Source organism: Lygodium microphyllum, chromosome 20 (genome assembly GCF_053477565.2).
Source record: "Lygodium microphyllum isolate KBCC chromosome 20, Lygodium_microphyllum_v1.1.10, whole genome shotgun sequence".
Classification (NCBI taxonomy): domain Eukaryota; kingdom Viridiplantae; phylum Streptophyta; class Polypodiopsida; order Schizaeales; family Lygodiaceae; genus Lygodium; species Lygodium microphyllum.
The window spans coordinates 99,068,162-99,092,377 of record NC_141154.1 but is presented as its reverse complement, the minus strand read 5'-3'; the positions used below and the strand labels follow the sequence as shown (position 1 = coordinate 99,092,377).

The 24,216-nt window shown below is 45.4% G+C and overlaps 1 protein-coding gene across 7 annotated transcripts in view; it reads left to right on the top strand.

Annotated features, from left to right (window-relative positions):
* Positions 1 to 453: 453 nt before the first annotated feature.
* The window catches only part of LOC148019163 (uncharacterized), a 55,139-nt gene continuing 31,376 nt past the window's right edge, over positions 454 to 24,216 (top strand). For 2 of the 7 annotated variants that reach the window (XM_087660699.1, XM_087660701.1), the window contains exons 1-2: positions 455 to 734; positions 1,181 to 1,295. In XM_087660699.1, the coding sequence (XP_087516825.1) occupies positions 623 to 734; positions 1,181 to 1,295 (227 nt within the window). In that variant the 5' untranslated portion in view covers positions 455 to 622. Of the gene's footprint in view, positions 735 to 1,180; positions 1,296 to 24,216 lie in introns of all 7 variants that reach the window. The other 5 variants (XM_087660702.1, XM_087660704.1, XM_087660698.1 and 2 more) reach the window with 4 other exon arrangements.

The window sequence follows — 24,216 nt, the reverse complement described above, 5'->3', positions numbered from 1 at the left end:
CCACATAATCCATAGCTCCACACAAGTTTGAATCTAAGCTTACTCACATATGGAATTACAACACTTGGGAACTTAAGTTTAGGTTCATTTGTATCCCACAATACATGGAATCAATTATTGAATGGACCAGTGAGAGGAATAATGTAGAGAGGCTTCACCAAGGCTCTCGTGATGTTAGGGAGCATTTTCCAAAGATAAGCATGGAGACCATACTCTCTTCCATAGAGAGACATATCATGTTGCGGTGCTATGGTTGGTGACGAGAGTTTGGACCACCTCCCATGTAATAAGCTACATGGAAGTCCAAGATGTGACCATGCCCTCCCTTTTTTTTTGAGAAAGGCTCAAATTTCAAAGATGCCTTAAAGCTATAGTCTAAGGTTTGAACACACTTGATCTACAACCCCGTTGGCAAAACCCTCGTCGTTACTATTTGCCACTTGGAACTTAATTCCGTGGTTCCCACTCCTTGTCTTTTCTTTCCTCCCAGAATTCGTGCTTTACCGCGTGGAGGTATACGCGATTTCTCGAATTGCGTTGGTCTGCAGGAAGCGAAGTCGCCGCGGAGCGCTCGTTGTTACTTGTCCACTTTGCCAACTTGCATACGAGAAGGTAGTCCGCAATGGACAACAAGGTGACAGTAGTAGGTCTGGTGTCGGACACTCATGGAGTGCTCGATTCTCCTACCATCAATCTTCTGAAGGAGGGGGCCGTTACTTCTATCATCCACGCAGGTAAGAGACAAGTTAACACTCCATGGATTGAGCAGTTTCCCCTTCCTGATTTGGATGAAAGAAATGCAGCCTATGGGTTGAGTAGTTTCCCTTCTCTAATTGAATGAATTAGTTTTCCTTTCCGTATTTGGATGAAAGAAGTGGAGCCAGCTATGGATTAAGTGGTTTCCCTTCTCTAACTGGGATGCAAGAACTAGAACTTACAATTTTTGTAAGGATTACTTCTCAGCTCAGACATAACTTGAAATCTTGCTGCATGAAAGCTATCAATGAGCATTTTTGATATTCTGCCTGCTTTTGCTATTCATGTCCAATTTTGCATTTCGATATGTTAGGATAAAAACAATAGTCGGTTATCTCAGACAATACTCACCATCGCTACTGATTTGTACCTTCATGTTGCTCGTAATGGTTCACTTCATCATCTGTTCTTGCTGTTTCCATAGGTGATGTAGGTGATGCACGAAGGAAGGGCCGGCTTTCTGCTGAGCAGGTGCTCAAGCTATTGGAAGAATCCACAGGATGTGCTGTAATTGCAGTTGCAGGCAATGTTGATGAAGGGTCAGACATACATATCACTGTGGACCTTAAGAGCTTGTTGTTGATGTATTGTAGAAAGCAAACATGGTTAAGAACATAGAGGCCACAGGACGTCTTTGTTCATACTAAGAACCTTAAAAGAACCAGGCACCTCATTTTTACATTTGACTATCTATGAGATTTGAACAGAGAATATTGATCAAATTATTTGTCTAGCTCAACAAGTTCTCAACACATGGAAGTTACACATTACAATGATGAACAAGGGAAGTTGAGGTCTGGTCATAGCTGCCAGCCCTTGGGCTTGATTGTGAGCTAGAGTGGCTCTACAATTGGGATACCATCTTTTGTGCTTTTCATTTGTTTGCTGCCATGTTAGGGATGCGTAGATTGAGCTAGGAGAGGGACCTAATAGCTAAGCCCAACCTAGGTTGTGTGATGTCACTCACAAAGTGATGGACAGGAATGTAAAATGTGACGGCAGTTCTTGCGATGGCAGGTCTAAGATGGAAGAAACTGATGGGATTGGTCCAATTGAGCCCGACTTGATTTTTTCTTCTTTGCTCTTGTGTTATTCTTATGCTATGCCTCCTTTTCGGTCCTCTTGTTGCCTGCTTGTTGTCATCTCCTACCTCCCTGTTGCTCCAGCCTGCAGCTCGTCACTATCTTCATTATTCATACTCCAGTCTTCTATTCATTCACTCCAGCCTGTTGCCCACTTTCTCTCTATTCACAGCCAAGGGTGACTGCCATTGAGCCTCCCATCATTCAGCTTGAATCGAACCTGACTATTGCCTTCATTCTCCTCCTCATCACCTTCATCCTTCGTCAGCCTTTCATCTCGGTGCCCTCACTGACCTGCCTCGGCATATGTGCTAAGGCTGTTTGTAATCAGCCATTACTACATTTTAGGTCAGTCTTTGTTCCTTTCATACCTATGTTTGTTCTCTAAGACTCTTTTCTCTTTCTCCTTGTGTCTATTCACTTACGTACTGCAAACTCATAGAAGCAACATTACCACCATTAATACGTGTAAATGTCGGTGCATTGATGTGTAGCCTGTATATGCATTCTCTATCAATTGTGCCATGCTGGTCACTTTTGTCTTTGTGCAATAGTCAAGCATTTCCTTAGGTAGATCAGATCAATAGGCCTCTATTTGCTTAAAACTTATTGTTGAACTCTTCCAAGTCAGCACATTGAATTGTATCCAATTTATGCCAAGCTGTTGTCACTTCGAAGTATGTGAGCTAGTGAGAAGAGACAACCTGTTTACAGCATACCCAATTTGCTGGTTAGAGAAGTGACCCTCAAAGTAGGTTGTATCAAACTGCTGAATGAAGGTCAATGCCTTTGGCCTATTGTGTACACCATTGAAGGTTTCAAACTTCATTGCTGGCCCTTCTTTATAATCTTTGACCTTGACCAAAGGTATCAAATTATCGTAAAAACTAGTGAATGCAAAAATTGTGGCCTAGGTGATGCCATTGCTGCATTGAATTTTTCATTTTCCCTATAGGGCCTCTCAACTGACCAAACATTCCAGTTTGCATGTTTGGCTGCATGCCAATATTGCCATATATGCCATTATGTAGTTTGGGCAATGCCCCATGAAGGTTCCTTGAACACCTTACACATGTGGCTGAAAGCAAGTTGTATCTTGTATTCCAATATTGCTGGGTGTAGTGGCATTTGTAGCTTGAAACATTGAATCGCCCCAAAAATACTTGGATATGTAGATGGTTGAAGAATTGTTTGTTATCCATAAGAAGCATGTTCAACATTATGCCCTTGTGGATAAACAAACTATTGAACTAGGGATCCTTGTATGTTTGGTTTCGGTGATAGTGCATTCAATGCCTTTGATCAAGTTAAATGTGCATGAGCCTCAAGAGTCAAGTAGTTGTCTAAACTAGGATTGTGTCTTGCCCCCTTCAAATCAAGAGTAGCTTGCATAAGTTCAACAAATTGAGATTGTTGAATGAATTATTGCGATATGTTTACAACACTTGCCAATTGTGTCCTAAAATTGCATATGCTTCTTGCACTCTTGAACTTAAGGAAACCATACATGAATGAGCGCTCCTCCCCCCTTAGTGAGTTGCTAATGCCGGCACTGACCTCACTCCCCTTGTGCTATATTGATGCCAACTGCTTGCACCTACCATTTGCACATGACTTTGCTTGTTGCGTCGACTATTGTCTGCACCCCATGCACTAGCTTGCAATTGTCACTCTTATCTCCCTCCCTTGAGTCATTGCTACCACTTCTCTTCCTCTCACCTACCACCTTCCTCAAGTTTTTTTTCAAGTTGCTTCTTTTCTGTGTAGTAGCATTTGGGCTGCCAAAAGAACACGTGGCAATGGTAATTGTCAAGAAAATACCCAAAATTCATGGAGATTGAAGTTGGCAACATCTTAGTCAGCCAACATTCCACAGGGCAGCTTGGATAGTGTCTTAAGAGCCATGCTTTTGGACATCAACTTGGAGAGTGCACTCGGTTTGGTTATAAGTTGTCCCAGTAGGAGGTTGATCAACAACACCCTATAGTGGATGATGATGGATTCAAAAGAGTTGAGTGTTGCTACAATAGGGGCTAGGTAGCTCCCTACTAGTCCCATTCGAGTGTGGACACCTCAAGAGGGGCCACCAATCTCCCTCCCTGGCCCCTCCAAAAAAGAAACCAACACACGCTTCCTATAGTGGACGGTGATGGATTCAGAAGAGCCTAGTATCCTATAGCAGAGGCTAGTAGTTGCCATGCAACTTCCTTGTAGCCCTAGCCAAGAGCGAGACTTGCAGGAGGGGCCATCGTCAACTAACCACCCCCAACCCTGTGCTCTCCCCATCCCCACCTTCTCCCCCATAGCTTGGCTTACAATATATCACAAAATAGACACGCTATCCTAACTATCCATGGGTGTTGATGAAGAAGAAAGCTATGGGGGATATGTGGTAAGGAAAGAAAGAAAAGTGCCCTAGGAGATTGCTATTGGAGCTACTGCAAATATGGTGGATCCAAAGTTGACCACCCTCTAAATGAAAAGGGATAAGTGCATATAGATGCATGTTTACAATAACAGAATGCCAATGCATAGGGTAATGCAAAGGACAATGCAAGATGTCATGCTTATGCAAAATTCTATGCAATGGTGCCACTTGGACAATGCATTTGCAGGGGAATTGTTCACTTGCTAAAGCACCCTGTTACAGTCATAGTCATCCTGATGATGCGGATGATGATACAGTAATATAAAGATAATAATGTTAATGAAGCAATTTGGAATCAAAGTCTTGTCATCACCAAGAGAATAAGGCCATCCCCTCTCAAAGTGGAAGGGAAAGCCAAAGGAAACCCCATGTAAAGATATGCGAGGGCTTGGACAGAGAAAACATAGAATGTACAAACACTCCGTGTGAAGATAACTCAGATTGTAACGCAATAAATGCAAACCCTAAACGCAAAACTAAAAATACTAAAACACAAACAGAGAGAGAAGAGAAGTTTGAAGTGAATAAATCAATGGTGAAGATGAATGGGGGAGTGTATAGAATGCTCAATGGTAGAGCAATGAATGATGTTGGAGGGTGACATCCACCAAAGATGGATCCAGAGTGCTGTAACTGCTAGTTGAAATTGAGAGAGTGCTGAATAATGAAGGGCAGTACACTGGTCACCCAAAACGCAGCAGTTTGAAGGCTGAAATCTGGTAAACGCAGCAATATACCATTAGAGAAGGGCTAGAAACTGATCACTCGGGTCAGAGCACTATTAGGTGATATTAGGGAGGTGTGAGCTGATGTAGACAGCTTGCTGGACAGCAAAAACGCAGGTACTGCAACAATTGCCTACTAGGAGAGATGCAACAACCTGTTGGCGAGCACTAGATGTTGAAAATGCAGGTTGAACAGGTGCTATGATGATGCATCAGATGGAGACCTCTAGATTAGGGTGATTGTTGGAAATAGGCCACATGGGGCTAGATGGTGATGGGCTGTAGATGGTAGGTGGTTGATGGCTGAAATTTGCCCGGTAGAGTGAAACTTGCACAAAAGGATGGGCTGAATGTTGGGTAGCCTATCTATTTATAGATCCAGAAGGATCCTTCCAAATTAGGGTTTTGCTTATGGGACAAAAAAACTCTCTAGGACCATACACCGTTTAATGGAACTTTTGGTAATTTACATGCTTTGGGGCTATTTTAAAGAGGTAATCGGTTTGTAATGCAATTTTAGCTTAGCATCCTCTCTCAAGCCCAAAATTGGAGCGAGAAAGGGATTGTACTAGCCCAAGCCCATATTTTTAAACCCAAGGCTTTCACAATTGTATGACAAGTAAATATTGATAAAGGAAATAGTTAGGGTTAGGGTAACTTAGAGACAACAAACACTAAAAAAGATGATTATTGAATGATAAATAGTGAATATATACAATGCTCAATGCAACCAAGGCGTGCACCATGCAATGATCACTAGTAAACACAGCCAAGGAAGGCTGGGTCTGATGTAGAGGGCAGTGTAGGAGAGAGAAAGACTAAAAATAAAGGTATGTGAGGAGAGAAAAACTAGGCGATAGCTGTTAGGTGCAAACATAGCTTGTGGAGAAGAGACAATATCAAGGTGGTAGCCGGAAACTATAAATGCAGCCTATTGAGGAGGGAGAAGATCAGGGCGACAACTCTAGATTGTTGGCAATTGCACTGGATGTTGATGTCAGCATCAAACTCAACAACAAACTGTAGGCGACAGCTACAAGGTACCAAATGACAGTTGTAAACAAGAGGCAAAGGCTGGAATTAGGTGCTAGATGGTAGTAGATGGCTAGGGGAAGCTTTGACCGCAATGTCCTCTGCAAATGGGGTGTGGGCAGTAAAGATACAGCTCCTGAAACCTACAAAAACGAGATTAAGGGAGAGTAGTAGGCTGTATGCCTATTTATAGAAAGCTAGGCACCCAAATTAGGGTTATGCTTGTGGGATATAGTAACTCTCTAGGATTGCATTTCTTTTTAAAATAAAGCTTTTCTTCATTAATTAAGTGTGTTTTGGGGCTGTTTAAGCTAGGCTTACGCATTTTTAGCTCAATGCTCCCTCTCAGGCCCTAAATTGAGCCATGAGGCGTTCCACCCCAAAGCAGCTAGGGCATCGGGCAAAGGGTGCACATCGATTGCCCAGTGACCTAGCAAGACTATAGAGGCAATAGTAACTAGTTATCTTACCAAGGGAGCCCAAGTGATCACCGAGAGAGGCTAGGGCATTAGACTAAGGGTGCTCGTTGGCTATCCAAGGGCCTACCAAGTCTTACAAGGGCATATGGAATCAATAATGGACTTTTTGATGATTTTTTTCTTTGTTTGTTCTTGAGGGCTTTTGGTGTGATTTGTTCAAAAAATTTAGCATTAAGTGAAGGTTTCAAATTAGTGTTCGTCCCATTGAGTCACCATGCCCTCTGCAGTACGGGAAAATAAGGATGAATAGCTCCACTACCTTCATAAAACAAGCAAAACAATCCCACACACTACTAGGATAAGTGCTTAGGGATTTACGGAGAATATATGGAGAGAGAGGTAAGACAGGTAAGCAAGCAGGACAAGCAAAGCTAGTAGGCAATCATAAGAAAAGAAGTGCCTTTGGAGATTGCCATGTGCAATGCCACAAGTATTGTGGATCTAGAGTCAACCACTCCAAGGGTGACCAAAAAGGGAGAAATGTGCACATATGTATGTTTACATGAATAGAATGCCGATGCATGGGGCAATGCAAAGGAAGATGTAAATTTTCAAGCTCATGCAGAATGTGATGCAACGTTGCCACTTAGATAGTACCCTTGCAGGGAAATTGTTCCCTCCGTCTAAGCGCCCTTTTACAATCATGTCATTGTTCACAGTGCGGATGAAGTTACAAATGTCTATAATAGAAAATACATCATAAATACATGTCTGAAAGTGAAAAGCTGTAAACATCATCAATATCACTATCAAGAGAAGGAAACTGCCCCCTCTCAATTTGGAAGGAGAAGTAAGAGGAAAGCACCCTCTCTCCGTCAATCGGAAGAAGTAAAGGAGGGTGTATCTAAGCTGATCGACGGAATAAGATATTGGAGAACCATCACCTTGGTCAAATGTTTGCAAAATTGTCATTGGACGGCACAAACTCCAGGCGAATGGTGCCTAGCTCAACTTGCTCTTTGGTGAAGTGATAGTGAACCACCACATGCCATGTTTGAGGGGTGATGATAGAATTGCCCACAAGGGCAATGACACTTTGGTTGTTGCAACAAACAGTTGTAGGTGACTCGCAAGGAAAATGTAATGCGGCTTGCAAGTTCCTTAGATAGATGGCTTTCGTAGCACTATCAAAGAGAACTCAATACTCAGTCTCGGCTGTGGAAGCCACCACCATCTCTTGCTTACAGCTAGCCTAAGAGATGGGTGATGTGCCCAAGGTGTACAAGTAGCCTCCGTGAGAACGTTGGGTGTCAGGATATCCTGCCTAGTCAGAATCAGTGTATACCTGTAAGGATAAAGTTTAAACCATGACAGAAGAATAGCCCACAAAAATCAAGAGATTAGCTCGAGGGATGAGATTTGCTATCTTGTCGTTAGGAGTGTGTGTATAAGCATGACTATTGAAAACTTTGAAGTGAAAAATAACAGGTTGAGAGCCAAAAGATGCCTTGCATGGAGTCTTTTTAGGGACTGCCACAATCCGGGCATTGGTTGAGGATGTATACTAAAGTATTACTAGCCTCGACCCAAAGGCGCTCAGGGAGCTCTACTATGAACAACATAGAGTGTGCAATATTCACGATTGTTTGGTTCCTACGCTCTACGACTCCATTCTAGACAGGAGAGTTGGTAGAGGTGAATTGGTGTGCAATGCCTTGCTCTTGTAGAAACTCAAAAAAGTGGTGGGCGGTAAACTCACAACCAGAATCACTCCTCATAGTACCCACACAACGGCCCGTCTGGTTATGGACCACTAGTAGCATCCAAGCACTGAAATAAGTGAAAGCATTGGACTTGTGTTTGAGGAAGTATATGCCAGAGTGCAGCGATGCGAAAGCGTAGGACAAAGACTAAGAGAGAGTGAACACAAAGAGAAGAGAGAGAGAGAAAAAAAGACTGTGTAACGCAGAAAATCTGCCGTGTAGTAGGCTGTATAAGAGTGCAGAAATATACACAGGGGTAGAGGAAATATCTGCGTGTGTCTCCATCTTGAAGACCTCGATCTCCGTCAGTCCGAATGCAGTCAGTCTCAGCAGACCAACTCTGACAGATCACAAGATCAGAATAAATGAGAATGTGCCACAATCTGACTATAAATAGTGAATTAAGAAAAAATGCCGAGGCTGCATTAAATGCAGCCGACTGAATAAAATAATATAGAAAAACTGTCCGACTATACTTGTGCCACGTGGCACTTGTGCGCCCTGCTGATGTGGCATCCTACTATACTGCTGATGTGGCACCTGCTCTGTCTGTACGACTCTGCACACTGTTGTCTAGGAACTGACTCTCTAAAACCCCCTCTCAGATCCTGGATGGGTCAAAAGACTGAGGGATTCGGAATGCTGCTGTAGAAGAGCCTCGGGAAGTGCCTTCGTAAACAAAGCTGCAAGATTATCTTCTGTCTTGCAGTACTCCACATCAATGGTCCTATCTAGAAGCTTCTCCTGAATGAAGTGATACTGGATCTCAATGTGCTTTGTCTCGGCATGGAATATAGGATTCCGTACCAAGGCAATGCAACTCTCATTGTCGCACCGCAGAAGAGTAGGACGAGTTTGAGGGTAGCCAAGCTCCTCCAACAATCTCCGAAGCCACACAACCTCACATGTGGTGGAAGATGTAGCCCGATACTCCGCCTCAGTAGAAGAAAGGGCTACCGTGGGCTGCTTCTTGCCACTCCAAGAGATAACACCTGTTTCCAAGGTAAAACAGTAGCCTGTAGTAGACCGCCGGTGGGCCATGTTACTAGCCCAATCCGAGTCACTCCAACCTGCAAGAACAAGATCAGAAGCATCTGTGCATGCTGGATAAGAAATCCCTAAGTTAGAGGTTTCCCTCAAATACAGAAGAATCCTCAGGACAACCTGCCAATGCACTTGTTTGGGTTCACTCATGAACCCTGCCAAAAGACCCACAGCAAAACAAAGGTCAACATGAGTGTTGAGAAGCCAAATCAAGGATCCAATCAACTGACGGTAGCGGGGGAAGCATCCTTCAAGGGAGAATGTGAGTGTGAAGTGGCCTTCCAATTCGGATCCATAGGAGTAGAAATGGTCCGACAAGTCTCCATTTCAAAAGTCACCAAGAGCTCCTGAATGTATCTTTGCTGAGAGATGAAAATCCCCCTCTGAGATTGATAAATCTCGTGACCCAAGAAGAAATGAAGAAGCCCAAATCCGTCATCTCGAATGTCTGATGTAAAGCTGTCTTGGTCTCTCGGACTTTTTGTGCATGATCCCTTGTTAGAATCAAATCATCAACATACAACACAAACAACACACGACTAGCCGCAGAAGTGTGCATATAAAGTTGCGGATCGGCCTTGGAGCGCCGATATCCCAATTGTGACTGAAGAAACAAGTTGATCTTCTTGTTCCAAGCACGTGGATCCTGCCATACAAGGCCTTCTTCAACCTGTAAACTTTCCCATCCGAGGATCCAAAGCCAGGAGGCTGCTCAACATAGATCTCCTCCTGCAAGTCACCATTGAGAAAGCCGACTTTACATTCAACTGAGAGACAAGCCATCTCCTATGGCCAACCAAGGCAAGAACAGCTCGAATGATTGCCATACAAGCAGTGGGGGCAAAGGTATCATGGAAGTCAATGCTTGGGTACTGAGCAAAACTTTTAGCAACAAGGCGAGCCTTGTGCTTGTCCAAAGAACCATCGCTAAGGTACTTGGTCTTGAAGACCCACTTGACATCAATCACCTTCTTGTGAGAGGGATGAGGCACAAGAGACCAACTGCTATTCCTCTCAATAGCCTCCAACTTGGCTTCCATAGCCGTCCGCCAATGATCAGATTGCAAAGCCTCCTTCACTGAAGTGGGCTCACGATCCTGCATAACATGGGTCATCAAACAATAGTTAGAGCAAACAAGCTTCGTAGAATGTGCCTGATTCCGCCGTGATCTCCGCGGTCCATCCTGCGGTTTCCACTCCTTAGGGACCCCCTCGATCTCTAAATCTCGGAGTGTGTTACGGGCCCAACGAGGAGGGGCCGGACCTCTCCTTGTTGCTCTCCATTTGCTGAAGACTCGGGAACATCCACCGGCGGAAGCTCTTGGGGATGGCCGGTGGAAGAGAAGACTCTAAATCAGAAGAAGAACCTCCATCAAGAGGCTCTGGCTCCAAAGGAGATGTCTTGGGAGCCCAACTCTCTGGATCTCCAAGTATAGGGTGCTCCTCACTCCCCTTAGTGGCTGGAACTTCCATGAACCGCACATCTCGGCTTGTGTAGACATCCCTCTTGACGGGATCAAACATACGAAAACCTTGGGATTGGGAGCTGTAGCCAACAAAGACCTGTGGTCGGGAAGTCGCCTCGAACTTGTCACGCTGTGTCTTCGGGATGTGCATATAGGCGTCACACCCAAAGATCCTGAAATAAGAGACATCAGGCTTAGTCCTAAAGTAAGCCTCAAAAGGTGTCACCTTGTCAACGGCCGAAGTGGGAGATCGATTGAGGATGTGAATTGTGGTAGCCACTGCCTTGGCCCATAGAAACTGAGGTGTCTGTCGGTGCTCCATCATGGTGCGTGCCATCTTGATTACACTTCGGTTCTTCCGCTCCAAAATGCCATTCTCTTGAGGAGTATTGGTGTTAGCAAACTCCTGGTGAATGCCCCTATCTGCACAAAAATGAGCAAACTCATTAGACATAAATTCACCTCCCTTGTTTGAACGCAAGGTCTTTAGTCGCCGGCTGGATCGGTTTTCCTCAAAGAGAAGCCAATCCTTGAAGTGAGAGAAAGCCTCCGACTTCAATGTCAAGAAATAGGCCCAAGTCACCTTGCTGTAGACATCTACGATCAACATGAAGTACAAGCTCCCCTTCAAGGACTTGGTTCTCATTGGGCCACAAAGATCCGTAGATACAAGCTCCATGGGTGAAGTAGACCGCCTCAAAGCTTTGTTGGGAATCGCATCTCGATGCAGTTTCCCACGAATGTAGGAGACACGCGGCTGATGGCTCACCACTATATCCGGTAAGCCTTGGACAAACGACCCTCGCGACGCCTTCCGAAGATACTCATAGTTAAGGTGGCCAAACTGAGCATGCCATAGCTCGGACTGTGTGTGAGAGGTAAGAAGAGGAGACGTAAGAGCTATAGAAGACTTGAATTTGTAGATGCCATTCTCCTCGTACCCTGCAGAGAGAACCTTCCTCAATCCACGATCAAGGACTCGAATAGTATCACTGTCAAACACCACCAAGAGGCCAAGAGTACAAATCTTATGGAATGAAAGTAAGTGATACCCCAAGCCTGGCACATGCAACACCTCTGAAGTGTCGGTACCATCACATCCATTTGGAATAAGCTGTATCTCACCCCGCACAACAATAGACACAAAAGAGCTGTCTCCAATGAGAATTTGCCCACGCGAAGGTCGCAAATCACCAACGGAAGGAGTCATGTGCCGTGAGGCACCACTATCCACAATCCACTCTCGAGCTTGGGGAGTTGTCATCGCAGCATCAGAAGTCTTCGGTGTAGAGCCCTCAATGACTGCTAAGTGTAGAAAAGCAGCTGATGAGGGTGCAGTCACTGCTCCAGAATCCTTCGTGTCCTTCTTCTTGGTGTCCTTGTCTTTGTCGGGGCAATCCTTTTTCCAATGACCGGTCTTACCACACGTACGGCAAGTCGATTCCTTCTCCTTGTCCTTCTTGGATTTGTTGTCCTCCTTCTTTTGGTCCTTCCCCTTCTTTTGAGAGGCTTGACCAACCAATGCCTCCGATTTGGAAGCATTTTGTCCCTTCAACTGTTCCTCTTGGTCCAAGACCATAGGAACCAACTCTTCCCACCGAAGAGTCGACTCCCGCCCTGAAGCAATAAGAGTGGAATAAAAAGTACTGAATCGTGGCGGCAACTGGGACAATAAAGTGATCTCCATGTCTTTGGAGGAAATGGGATTCCCCGCATTTTGAACCTGTATCTGAAGCTGCTGAAGCTTGTTGATGTGTTCCCGAAGCGATGAAGACTTATTCACGGACAAGGTTTGCATCTGCACCTCCAAAGAAACCCTCTTCATTAGGGTCATCCGGTTGTACATCTGGTCACGAGCTCCAGCCATATCTCTTGAGCCACCGTCAAGTGCTCGATGTGAGCTATCACAGCTGTAGTGCAAGACAGAAAAAGAAAAGAACGAATCCTGGCATTCAGTTTGTCCCAATGAGACTGAGTTCTGATCAACTCCGCATGAGTACCGGAAGAGAGTTTGGACTCATCTGTCACCGAGGGTCGAGTGATCTCCTCCATCACAAGCTCCTCCAAATCATAAGACTCCAATATGGCCAACATCATCACATGCCAAATGCGGTAATTGTCACTATCAAGCTTTTGATCTGATGGAAGAGCTGGTAGAACAGGCACCTTCCTGTCCATGATCGCCTGGAATTCCAAATCAGTCTCTGTAGACATGTTCACTTGCAAAGCCTGCACAAACACAAAATCAGCCCCCTCTGACTGTGTAAACGAAGCCTGTTAGGGCTGTTTCCTCCGCTGCCCGAACCTTCTTCACCCGCCGGAGGCGATGAAAAGGTAAAATCTGCAATGGAAGACCTAAAACGCAGTCTTCCTCCCCTTCAAACAGCAAAAAACTGTAGCAAATTCACCAATTGGTCTCCTTTCCCGCATGCCCACACTCGCTTCAGCCTTGATCCGATGCGCAGCCCTCGAATCCTGAAAACGCAGCCTTGTGTCACGCTAAAATCTCCTCTTCAGATAGGTTCAGCACTCAGTCAGTCCGTCTTCATCGCTCTGATACCATGTCAGAGTGCAGCGATGCGGAAGCGTAGGACAAAGATTGAGAGAGAGTGAACACAAAGAGAAGAGAGAGAGAGAAAAGGAGACAGTGTAATGCAGAAAATTTGCAGTGTAGTATGCTGTATAAGAGTGCAGAAATATACACGGGGGCAGAGGAAATATCTGTGTGTGTCTCCGTCTTGAAGACCTCGATCTCCGTCAGTCCGAATGCAGACAGTCTCAGCAAACCAACTCTGACAGATCACAAGATTAGAATAAATGAGAATGTGCCACAATCTGACTATAAATAGTCAGTCAGGAAAAAGTGCCCAGCAGCAGGTCGGCTGCATTAAGTGCAGTCGACTGAATAAAATAATACAGAAAAACTGTCCGACTGTGCGGAATTGCTGTCCGACTGTACCTGTGCTACATGGCACCTGTCCGCCTTGCTGACGTGGCATCCTGCCGTAGTGCTGATGTGGCACTTGCTCTGTTCGTACAACTCTGCACACTGCTGTCCAGGAACTGACTCTCTAACAGTATACCCATGTGTATCGAGAGAAATCATCCACGATAAAAAAAGTAGTATAGTGTGCCATTTAAGGTTGTGGTGGATGTGGGACCACAAAGATCTACATGAATGAGCCTAAGGGGTTCCGCAGCACGAGTGATAGATTGCTGAGGAAAGGGTATACGATGTTGCTTATCTAGCTGATATACTTTATAGACCTCTCAAGATAGTTTTAGGCATGGAAGGCCCTCAACCATCCCCTAACGCGATAGATCATAAAGAGAGTTATAGCCAAGATGTCCTAAGTGAAAATGCATAAGATGCTTAGAGTTTGTGGGCTCTCATGTAGTGGCCAAAGCTTGAAAGTGATGGGACTTTGAATCATCAGTAGTTGTCTTAGTAAGAAAGTGGGTCATGTGGTAAAGGCCATTAGGTTGTGCCATGCCGTGAGCAATCAATAAACTAGTCTAAGAGTCTACGACCTTGACTGTGGTCGCAGTGAAGAAAACTGCTCGCCCCAACTGGCAAATTTGTTGAACGGACAACAAGTTCACTCCAAGCTGGGGGACATGATAGACATCATCTAGTGAAGCGAGATTTGAATTCAAGTTAGTGGGAAATTTGACTGCACTCACAACATGACCTAACAATAACTTGTAAGGAACTCGGAATGCACACTTCTGAGGATTTGACGCTATGCAGTACTCACAACAATACTCAGAGCACTTACATAGAACGATGAGTGATTTATCATGGATTGTGGTAGCCATCCCCAAATCATCTATAAAAACCTTAAGTTCTTTAAGGGAGATATCAACAAACGTCTTGTTAGTTGTTCTTTGCTAAGATCCAAGAGCATTGCATAAACCAAAAGCCATGACATGGTACACAAAGGTACCAAAGACTGTAATGAACATCGTTTTCAACCACTGTCCATAAGCTAAATAGGTACTCACATGCTCGGCTATGACGAGTGGACCTCTGCAAGCATCTCATCAGGAGGTAACTCGCAAATGTGAATGAGACTCGCATCTAATGTCTCTAAGGAGACAATACGGGCCTCTACAAACTAGTTAGACAAACCCTCTGGAGTTGAGTAGTTCGCTAACTGTGATGACTGACCTGTGGCAATGTGGGTCTAGCCTTGCCATTGTCCCTATTGAGGGTTACCACCACTTTGCTTCCCTTGTTGGGGGTTACCCGATTGGGGTGCAGGGGTCTAATTCTTGGATTTTGGCTGTGTGCCTCTTGTCTTAGATCGACAGTCATCATCATAATGGACAGCCTTTTGACAACATTGACAATACCTATTCTTTTTAGGTACATTTTGTCATCCAGGTTTAAGTGTAGATTGATTGGTTCCTTGGAATTCACTAACCCTGTTTTGATTTAGATTTAGATTTAGATTTGAGTTTTGTGTGCCCTTGCCTTGTTGTCCCTTTTGAGAAGATGCAACTAGAGTCCCCTCTATCAAGGACGTACCATGGAATTTATCGAACAACCTTGCTAACGCCATAGTTGACACTCAAACTCAAAATCATAAAATGTGGGCATCTGAGGCTGTGAAATCACTTGCTGCGCAAAATGGAAATATTTTCTTGATAGTTTATTAAGAAATAGGGTAATGTGGTTATTAGAGGACTTAGGAGCCTTAGTGTATGAGAACTTGGTGAGGAGATGTTGATACTCAGCCAACTTGACTTTCAAGTCATCCTTGTCTATGATTTTGAAATTTTGGAGCTCATGATCAAAATTGATGCGATTGGTCCTATCTCGAGCTGCATAGCGGTTAGTCAAGTGTGCCCAACACTTGGATGGTAAGTCGAAATGCTGAAGCTAAGAGTGAAACTTAGGCAATAAGCCCTACAGAAGCTGAACAATACTGGAGGCGTTTGGAGCCTTCCATGAGCGGATGACCTCATATGGAACAAGAGTGGGATTAGGTTGGGGTTCCAACCCTTGCACTAAATCTTAGGTTGGGGTTCCAACCCTTGCACTAAATCTCATAGATTGTAGTTTGACCAAATTTGACCAAGTGGTGTAGTTTGACCCATTGAAAGGAGTCTTGTCATTAAATGTATGTTTGGCAGATGGGGAGCTAGAACCATGAAGTGTTTGGGAAGATGGATAGATGGGATTAGATGGTGATGGCGGGGGTGGATAAGAAGGAGGAGGGGGTAAAGGTGGATAGGCAGAAATAGGCTGTTGATGTCCAATGAGTACCGATTGTGAGAGTGCGCAACGGAAGAAGAAACACGAACACAAAGGACGAGAGAGAAAGCAAAAAATGAAGGAAGAAAATTTACACTGACTGAAATGAATGCTGAATACAAAGGTGTGGACTGATCAGTCCCTGCACGCAGCCCGAAGCATCAGTGAGGGCACCAGATCAGGCTGGAAACAATGGCAGCACCAATGCCGGAGTGGGAGAGTGTGCTGAAATCTACAAAAACAGTATATGGGACTGATGGGGGGGGACTGCTATATATAGCCCCCCAGCCTCCAAACTGGCCGACTTGGCCCAAAATTGACCGATTGCACTATAATGTCCATCCTGCCCATAATATGGGCCGATTGCCTATACCCAGGAGTTGGCCGATTGGCCCAGGACAGGCTAACACCCCCTCTCAGATCCTGGGAGGGTCTGAAGACCTAACATTCGCATGTGATGAAGCAAAGAAGCTTGAGACAAAGGCTTCGTGAAGAGATCAGCCGCATTGTCCGTCGTGGGACAGTAGGCCACTGGCAGCTCCGAATCCACGATCTGCTCTCGAACGTAGTGGTACTGAACCTCGATGTGCTTCGCGCGAGCATGAAACACTGGGTTCTTTGCTAGAGCAAGGGCACTTTGGTTGTCCACGCGCAGCTTCGTAGGTCCTGTCTGGGAAAAGCCAATCTCCGCCATCAAGCGACGGAGCCAAACTGCCTCCATAGCGGTCGAACATAAGGCCCGATACTCAGCCTCTGTAGAAGAAAGTGCCACAATAGGCTGCTTCTTGTTGCTCCAAGAGATAGCACCGGATCCAAGGGTGAAAGCATAACCTGTAGTGGATTGTCTTGAATCCACATCACCGGCCCAATCAGAATCACTTCATCCAGAAAGAGTGGTCGCGTCTCCATACAGGATCCCATAGGATCGAGTCCCCTGCAAATACCGAAGAACATGCAAGGCTGCCCTCCAGTGATCCTGTGTAGGAGTCTTGATGAAAGAAGACAACAAAGCCACCTCAAAAGAGATATCCGGCCGGGTGTGACTAAGCCAGATAAGTGAGCCAACAAGGCACCTGTAACGGGTGGCATCAGAAAGGGGAACTCCATCTGCCAAAATCTTGGACTCAGGGTCCATGGGGCATGAAATAGGCCGACATTCGGCCATACCAAACTCCGAAAGAAGCTCGGAGATGTACCTGTGCTGCGAGATAAAGATGCCCTGTGCCAACTGATAGATCTCCAGACCTAGAAAGAAGTGAAGGATCCCTAGATCCCTCATGTCAAACTCCTGCCGAAGAATAGACCGAGTGTGCTTCACCTGCTGAGTGTTGCTCCGTGTAAGAATAAGATCATGTACATATAAGATAAGCAAAACACATAGATCACCCGCAACCCTAAAGTAGAGGTTGGGGTCATGATCGGAGCGCTGAAAACCACACTGTAGAAAGAAGCAGTCAATCCGCTGGTACCAAGCACGAGGAGCCTGCTTCAGGCCATAAAGGGCCTTCCGCAGCCTGTAGACATGATCCTCCTTCCCCTGCACAAGAAAACCGGGAGGCTAAGAAACATAGATCTCCTCCTCAAGGATGCCATTTAGAAAGGCTGACTTGACGTTCATTTGGTAAACAGGCCAACAGTGGTGAGTTGCAAGAGCTAAAAGAACTTGAATGGTGGACATCCGAGCTGTAGGAGCAAAAGTCTCAAAGTAATCCAAACCTGCCCACTGTGCAAAATCCTTGGCAACAAGCCGAGCTTTGTGCTTGCCCAAGGAGCCATCGGCAAGATACTTGGTCTTAAAGACCCATTTGACACCTATCACCTTCCGTTTCTTGGGACATGGTACAAGCTCCCAAGTATGATTGCGCTTGATGGAATCGAGCTCGGCTTGCATAGCCCGTCTCCAAACATCCTGTGCAAGAGCCTCCTCCACTATGGAAGGCTTGGAATCCTGAAGAATCTGAGACATAAGAGCATAGTTCACACAGAGTGAACTATCCCATTAAGCCTGTAATCGGGCTGATTTGCGTGGGCCTGTAGAAAAAGCAGGAAAGTGAGTAACACCTGAATCCTGCATAAGCCGACGATACCACAAAGGAATCCTAAGAGACTCCTCTTGCTGCAAGGGAGACCGAGTAGCCTCCGGAACCGGCAAAGCACGTGTCTCTGAAAGGGACGCCCCCTCACCAAGGAAAGGAGATCCTCCTCATCTGAAGAAGGCTCCCCATTGGATGGCTGTGGATCCCTAGAAGACTCCGGAGGGGAGGCTGAAGGGGTGGAAGTACCCGAAGAAGAAGGAGTCACATCCACCAAAGGGGGAGGGGAAGCCGAAGTAGAGGGAACAGAAGAAGGAGGAATAGGAGGGGGGGGGGGGAACGAACCCATCGGATGGCTGTGGATCCCTAGAAGACTCCAGAGGGGAGGCTGAAGGGGTGGAAGTACCCGAAGAAGAAGGAGTCACATCCACCAAAGGGGGAGGGGAAGCCGAAGTAGAGGGAACTGAAGAAGGAGAAATAGGAGGGGGGGGGGAACCGAAGAAGAAAGAGAGGAGCTAAGAGGCAGCCTGTAAGGAAGAGTAGGGAAAGAAGGTGGGAGAGGGTCCGTCAATGACGAAGAAGCACCTGTAATAGAACCATCAATCGGATCCTTAGAGGCTGAAGCCTCATCGAAGATCACATCCCTGCTCACCTCAATCTTCCATGTCGTCGGGTCGTAGAGCCGATATCCCTTCATGGTCATGCTATAGCCCACGAAGATAAGCTGTCTCGACTTAGAGTCGAGCTTCGTCTTCCTCTTCTTCTTGTCCACATGGACAAAAGCATCACATCCAAAGATGCAAAAGTGGGACATGGAAGGCTTCCTCCCAAAGAAAGCCTCAAAAGGAGTCATGTCCTGCAATGCCGAAGTCGGAGAGCGGTTGCGAATATGCACCATCGTAGCCACCGCCTCACCCCAAAGGGAGCGAGGAAGACTCCTATGCTCCAGCATGGATCGGGCCATCTCCACCATGGTCCAATTCGCACGCTCCACCACACCATTCTCGGATGGTGTGTTCGGATGGGAATACTCCACTTGAATGCCGTGATCCCTGCAAAATTGAGAGAAAAGGTGAGAAATAAACTTGCCACCGTGATCAGTTCGAACACCACAAACTTTAGAAGTAGTTTGTGTCTCCACAAACACCTTCCACTTGTAGAAACGGGAGTATGCCTTGCTCTTGTACTCCAAAAAATAAGGCCACACATAACGACTGAAGTCGTCCACAATCAGCATCAAATACTTGGCCTTCCCAAGGGAGGCCGTGCCCATAGGTTCGCAAAGGTCGGTGTGAACCAACTCAAGCAATGAAGAAGCCCTCCTAAAAGCAACCTGTGGATGAGGTTGCCTATGCTGCTTGCCCCTCAAGCAACTGGGGCATAAAGTGTGAAGAGGAGGGAAATCTGCAAGTCCCTCCACCATCTTCCTCCGAGAAGCCCGCCGAATTGAATCAAGGTTCAGATGCCCATAACGAGCATGCCAAAGCAGCCCAAGCTCATGGGAAGCCCACGCAACCAAGACTGTGAGCTTGTACAGCCCACCCTCCTGTGTACCTGTCCAAAGAGCATCACCTGTAGAAGCATCCTCCACTGTGACAGCATCCTGGGTAAAAATAGCTCGGGTACCTAGCTGAGTAAGACCATGCACAGACAATAGGTTAAAGCCCAAATCAGGTACATAAAGAACTTTGGCGGAAGAAGACCGCCTGTCAGAAAACATAGGTAAAGTCCCCACGCCTCGAACAGGAATTGTAGAGTTGTTACCAATGGTGACAGTTCCCCCTCTCGAACGAAGATCTTGAAGCCAATCCTGTCTAAAGGTCATGTGAGAAGATGCTCCGTTGTTCACGAGCCAAGGCTTCTCTTGAGTGGTAGAAGCTAGGGCTATATCCTCCTCAACAAAGACATGCACAAAAGCAGACTCTGTCGTGGTTGGGGCCGCCTTCGAATCCTTCTCCTTGGGCTTTAGATGGGGGTACTTCTGCCAACACTTCTCCTCGGGATGAGTGCCCTTCCCACAATGTGGGCACTTGGGCTTCTTCTCTGTCGCATCCTTCTTGTCCTCCTCCTCCTTCTCCTTAGCCTTCTCCTTCTGTTGCTTCTTCTTCTTGCCGCCACCGGTACTTGCAGTAAAAGTAAAAGCCTTGGTGGAGCCACTGGCACCTACCTCTTTGAGACGCTCGTCATGCTCCAAGACAAGCGGGGAAAGTTCCTCCCATAGGAGTTTCTTGCGGGTCCTCGAGGTGATGAGGCTGGTATAGAAGACATCATACCGAGGTGAGGGCAGCCGAGTTAAGAGAATCATCGCCATATCCTTGGACGAAATCACCCGACCAAGAGAGGCTAGCTCGCCTCGCATGTCCTCCATCTTCGTGATGTGCTCCTTCATAGAAGAAGAATCATCAAGACTGAGCATCCGCAACTTCTTCTCCAAAGAAATCTTGTGGGCGAACGTCTTATGCTGGTACAAAGATGCAAGCTTCTTCCACACTTCCGCCGTGGCCTTTAACCTGTGAGCATGAACAAGAACAGAGTCGTGAAGACTCATAAAGAGAAAGGAACGGGCTCGAGAGTGGAGCCTATCCCACAAGGCTGCACGGTCCATAGAAGCTCCATCTGACGGATCCGCGGGGGGACGGTCGATGGATGAAGAAACAAGTTCCCATAGGTTGAATGTATCGAGAATGCACTCCACCTTGCACGACCAGAGGGAGTAGTTGGAACCATCCAACTTGTCTTCCTTCGGAAAGGGAGGGAGTATGGGCACCTGTATCGAGGGAATTAAGGAAGGCATCCGAACATTTGAAGCAATCTTCACCGATGGAACCTTCACGGTAGATGGAACCCTCTGAGAGGCATGGACTGAAGAAGGACGGGTGCGAGGAGTCTCCTCCCGTCGTCGATCACGAAACTCCTGATAATCTCGTCTCTGCTCAGAGGAATGATGAGAAAGGAGCTCATCCTCTGAGTCATCAAAGCCTGAAAACTGGTAAGACATCTTCCAAATCTGCAAACACCAAACACACCAAAGAAAATTTGCCGATGCCGAATGATCACTACCAGAGGGGTCACCAACCACCAAGCAGACCACCAAAATGCAGGGTTTTGAGGTCACCCAACACCTGGAGCTGTAGAACGCAAGTATTTAATTGTCTTCTTCGGTACTCACAAACCAAAGCTTGTTTTGAAGAGTCCCTTCTTGATCAGAATCTTCCGATCCATTAGAAAATACAGAATCAATTGGCATAGAATCTGAAGTAGCAGGATTTGTACTTGGCATTGGAGAAAAGAAGTAATGTGGAAGTGCTATGTAATCCAATCGAGGTTCCACTTGTGGATGGCTGGTCTGTAGTGGAGATTCCGAAGGCCATGCAAGATCATTAGTTTTGTGCACTGAATCTAAAGGAGAAAACTCAGGCTTACCTTCACTCTCTTGCTGAGCCCTAGCATAAGGATGAGATTATACGCAACGACAGAAATTTGATATGGTCTATAGACTCCATGGTAGTCCAGTGCTTCTTCCGCCATGTCAAATCGAATAGTAGCAAGCTGGGAGGCCCTCTCTTGATTGTTTTTGTTCATGTTTGGCTGTGGAGACTAGAGTAGTGTTGTGAATGTGTTTGAAGTCAGCTGACCCTTTTGTTGTTCGTGCTTTTGTGAATGAGCTTTCCGATCAAAGGCCAAGGTTTCTCAGAGAGTACCTAGCTCTGATACCATGTGAAGAAATGCTCTAAACGCAAAAACACAAAACCAATTGTACAACAAAGCACAGATTGATAAACTCAAAACACAGTTAGGATTGGGGTTAGGGGAATTTAGAGACAGTGAATACAATGAATGATAAAGCGAATGAATATTGAATATATAGTGCTCATGCAACAAACATACTATGCAGTGAATATTGAACATCTAACTCTCGTATCTCCGGGATCAAGACAGAGATTTTGAGCTATAGAGTGTATTGTACTCCGAATGGATCTCGAATCGTAGTGCCAAAGGTAGCCTTCGAGTGTTGAACACCAGCAAATCTAGCCAAAGAAGGTTGGATCTGATGCAAACGCCATTGCACGAGAGAGAAAGACTAAAAACGTAGGTACCTAAGGAGAGAGAAACTAGGTGACAATTGTTAGGTGCAAATGCAGTTTGTGGAGGAGAGAAAAGATCAGGGCGGCGGCTACAAATTGTAAATGCAGCTGTTGAGGAGAGAGAAGATAAGGGTGACAGCTCCAAATTGTTGGCGACAGCACCAGATGTTGATGTCAGCATCAAACACCACAACAAACTACAGGCGACAACTCCAGGGTACCAAGTGACAAGTGCAAATAGGAGGCAAAGGCTGAAATGAGGTGCTAGATGTTAGTAGATGGTTGGGGGAATCCCTAACCACAATGTCTTCCACGAAAGGGGTGTGGGCAGTAGAGATACAACTCCTGAAACTTGCAAAAAAGAGATTAAGGGAGAATGGTGGGTTGCATGCCTATTTATAGAAATTTTAGGGTACCCAAATTAGGGTTTTGCATGTAGGACATAGTAACTCTCTAGGATCGCGTTTCTTTTTAAAATAAGAGGTTTCCTTCATTAATTAAGAGTGTTTTGGGGCTGTTTAAGTTAGGCTAATGCATTTTTAGCTCAATAGCCAACACATGTTGAAAATTACCACTGAGTGTAATATAGCATAAGACTCACAAAGAATCTCAAAAGCATTGCCAGAATATCATGGGATGCATCCATTACTCATGACCTCAACTTATCTGGCAAAACCAAACAACAGTGTAGCATAAACCATGGCTGAAACATCAATGGCATCATAACACATGCTGTTGTCCGTACAATCAGCTGAATACCATTGAAAACTAACAATCATTTATTGCAAATCAATATAAGAAAAATAGTCTATAGTGATAAAAAACCAATGATCCAATGTTGATCATAACTGATGCTACATGAGCATAAAGTGATGCAACTGTATAGTTCTAGAGCTGCAGATAATAAACCATATCATATGCAACCAAACATATTGACTAGGCCAGCACTAAATCCTTGTGCTCCAACAGCCCTAGGAGATGTAGATACATTTGCATATTGCCCACTTTGTGCGCTAGGCATTGTGCCTATGTTGCCATACATGGGATTGTGCATTCCACCTGACATACTTGGATACATTGGGTGTTGAGAACCATGCATTGGTTGTTGCATACTATGGGGATTCGTGCCATACATTCTTGTATGCAGTCCTTGACCAACTATTGCATGAAAAATGGTGCCACCACCAAAGTATCCTGTTGTCCCATGTTTGCATTTGCATGAATACCCTACTGTCCATATTTCTATGGATTGGCACTACCAAGGTTGGCCGTGCATTTTGCACTTGTCCCATGGGTACCAATTGTTTGTGCTCACGAGAAGCTTTGGGCTCTTCCAATGGAGGCTTAGATATTTCCTTTTGTTCTTTCGGCTCTCCCGAGACTCTAGAAGGTGTCTTTTTCACTTTGCCTTTATTGCTGTCCTTCTTTGGGGCATTCAAGAATGTAGTAAACTGAGGTTCCTTTGCCAATTCAACAAAGAGATTTGCTGCTTTCCTCATCAGATCTTTGGACCTATCATTAAATTTTGTTCATCAGCATCTTGAGGTAGGGAAGTCCCTACATTTGGGCCATTTCCCACATTTTCACATTCCTGTCTATGCTGAGAACCTTGTCCAAGATCATGCATTGTATTTCCCCTTGTGCGAATGACCAAACTGAGATGCATCATCACTACTTGATCCTGTATCACCATGTAAAGACATACTTGCTATAATGAGCAGTTGAGCATAACTTAAGCAATAATGCAAAGCTTTTGACTTCCAATCAAGTGCCTCAGCCCCACCAAATCAAGAGAATTAATGGTATCCTGGTGATGGTACCTTAAAACCAACCTTCCTTCTTGGAAAGGGTGGCGAAGACCTGATTAAGCACTTAATTACAATAATGATTAATATCACAAAATAGGAAATACAAACTTTACCATACAATCTCGGACATTGGACACCTTGTTGGCCCCAAAATTGGCGTCCCCTTTGTGGTATTTCTTTATCTTTTGTTGCAATTGAATTCGAATACAATGGGATCCTTTAATCCCCTTTGCAATCCAAAAGTCCCTTGCTGTCATAAATGACCAGCAAGTCTTCAAATTGATTTGCCCCTTGATTTGCTTAGGCAATTAGCCT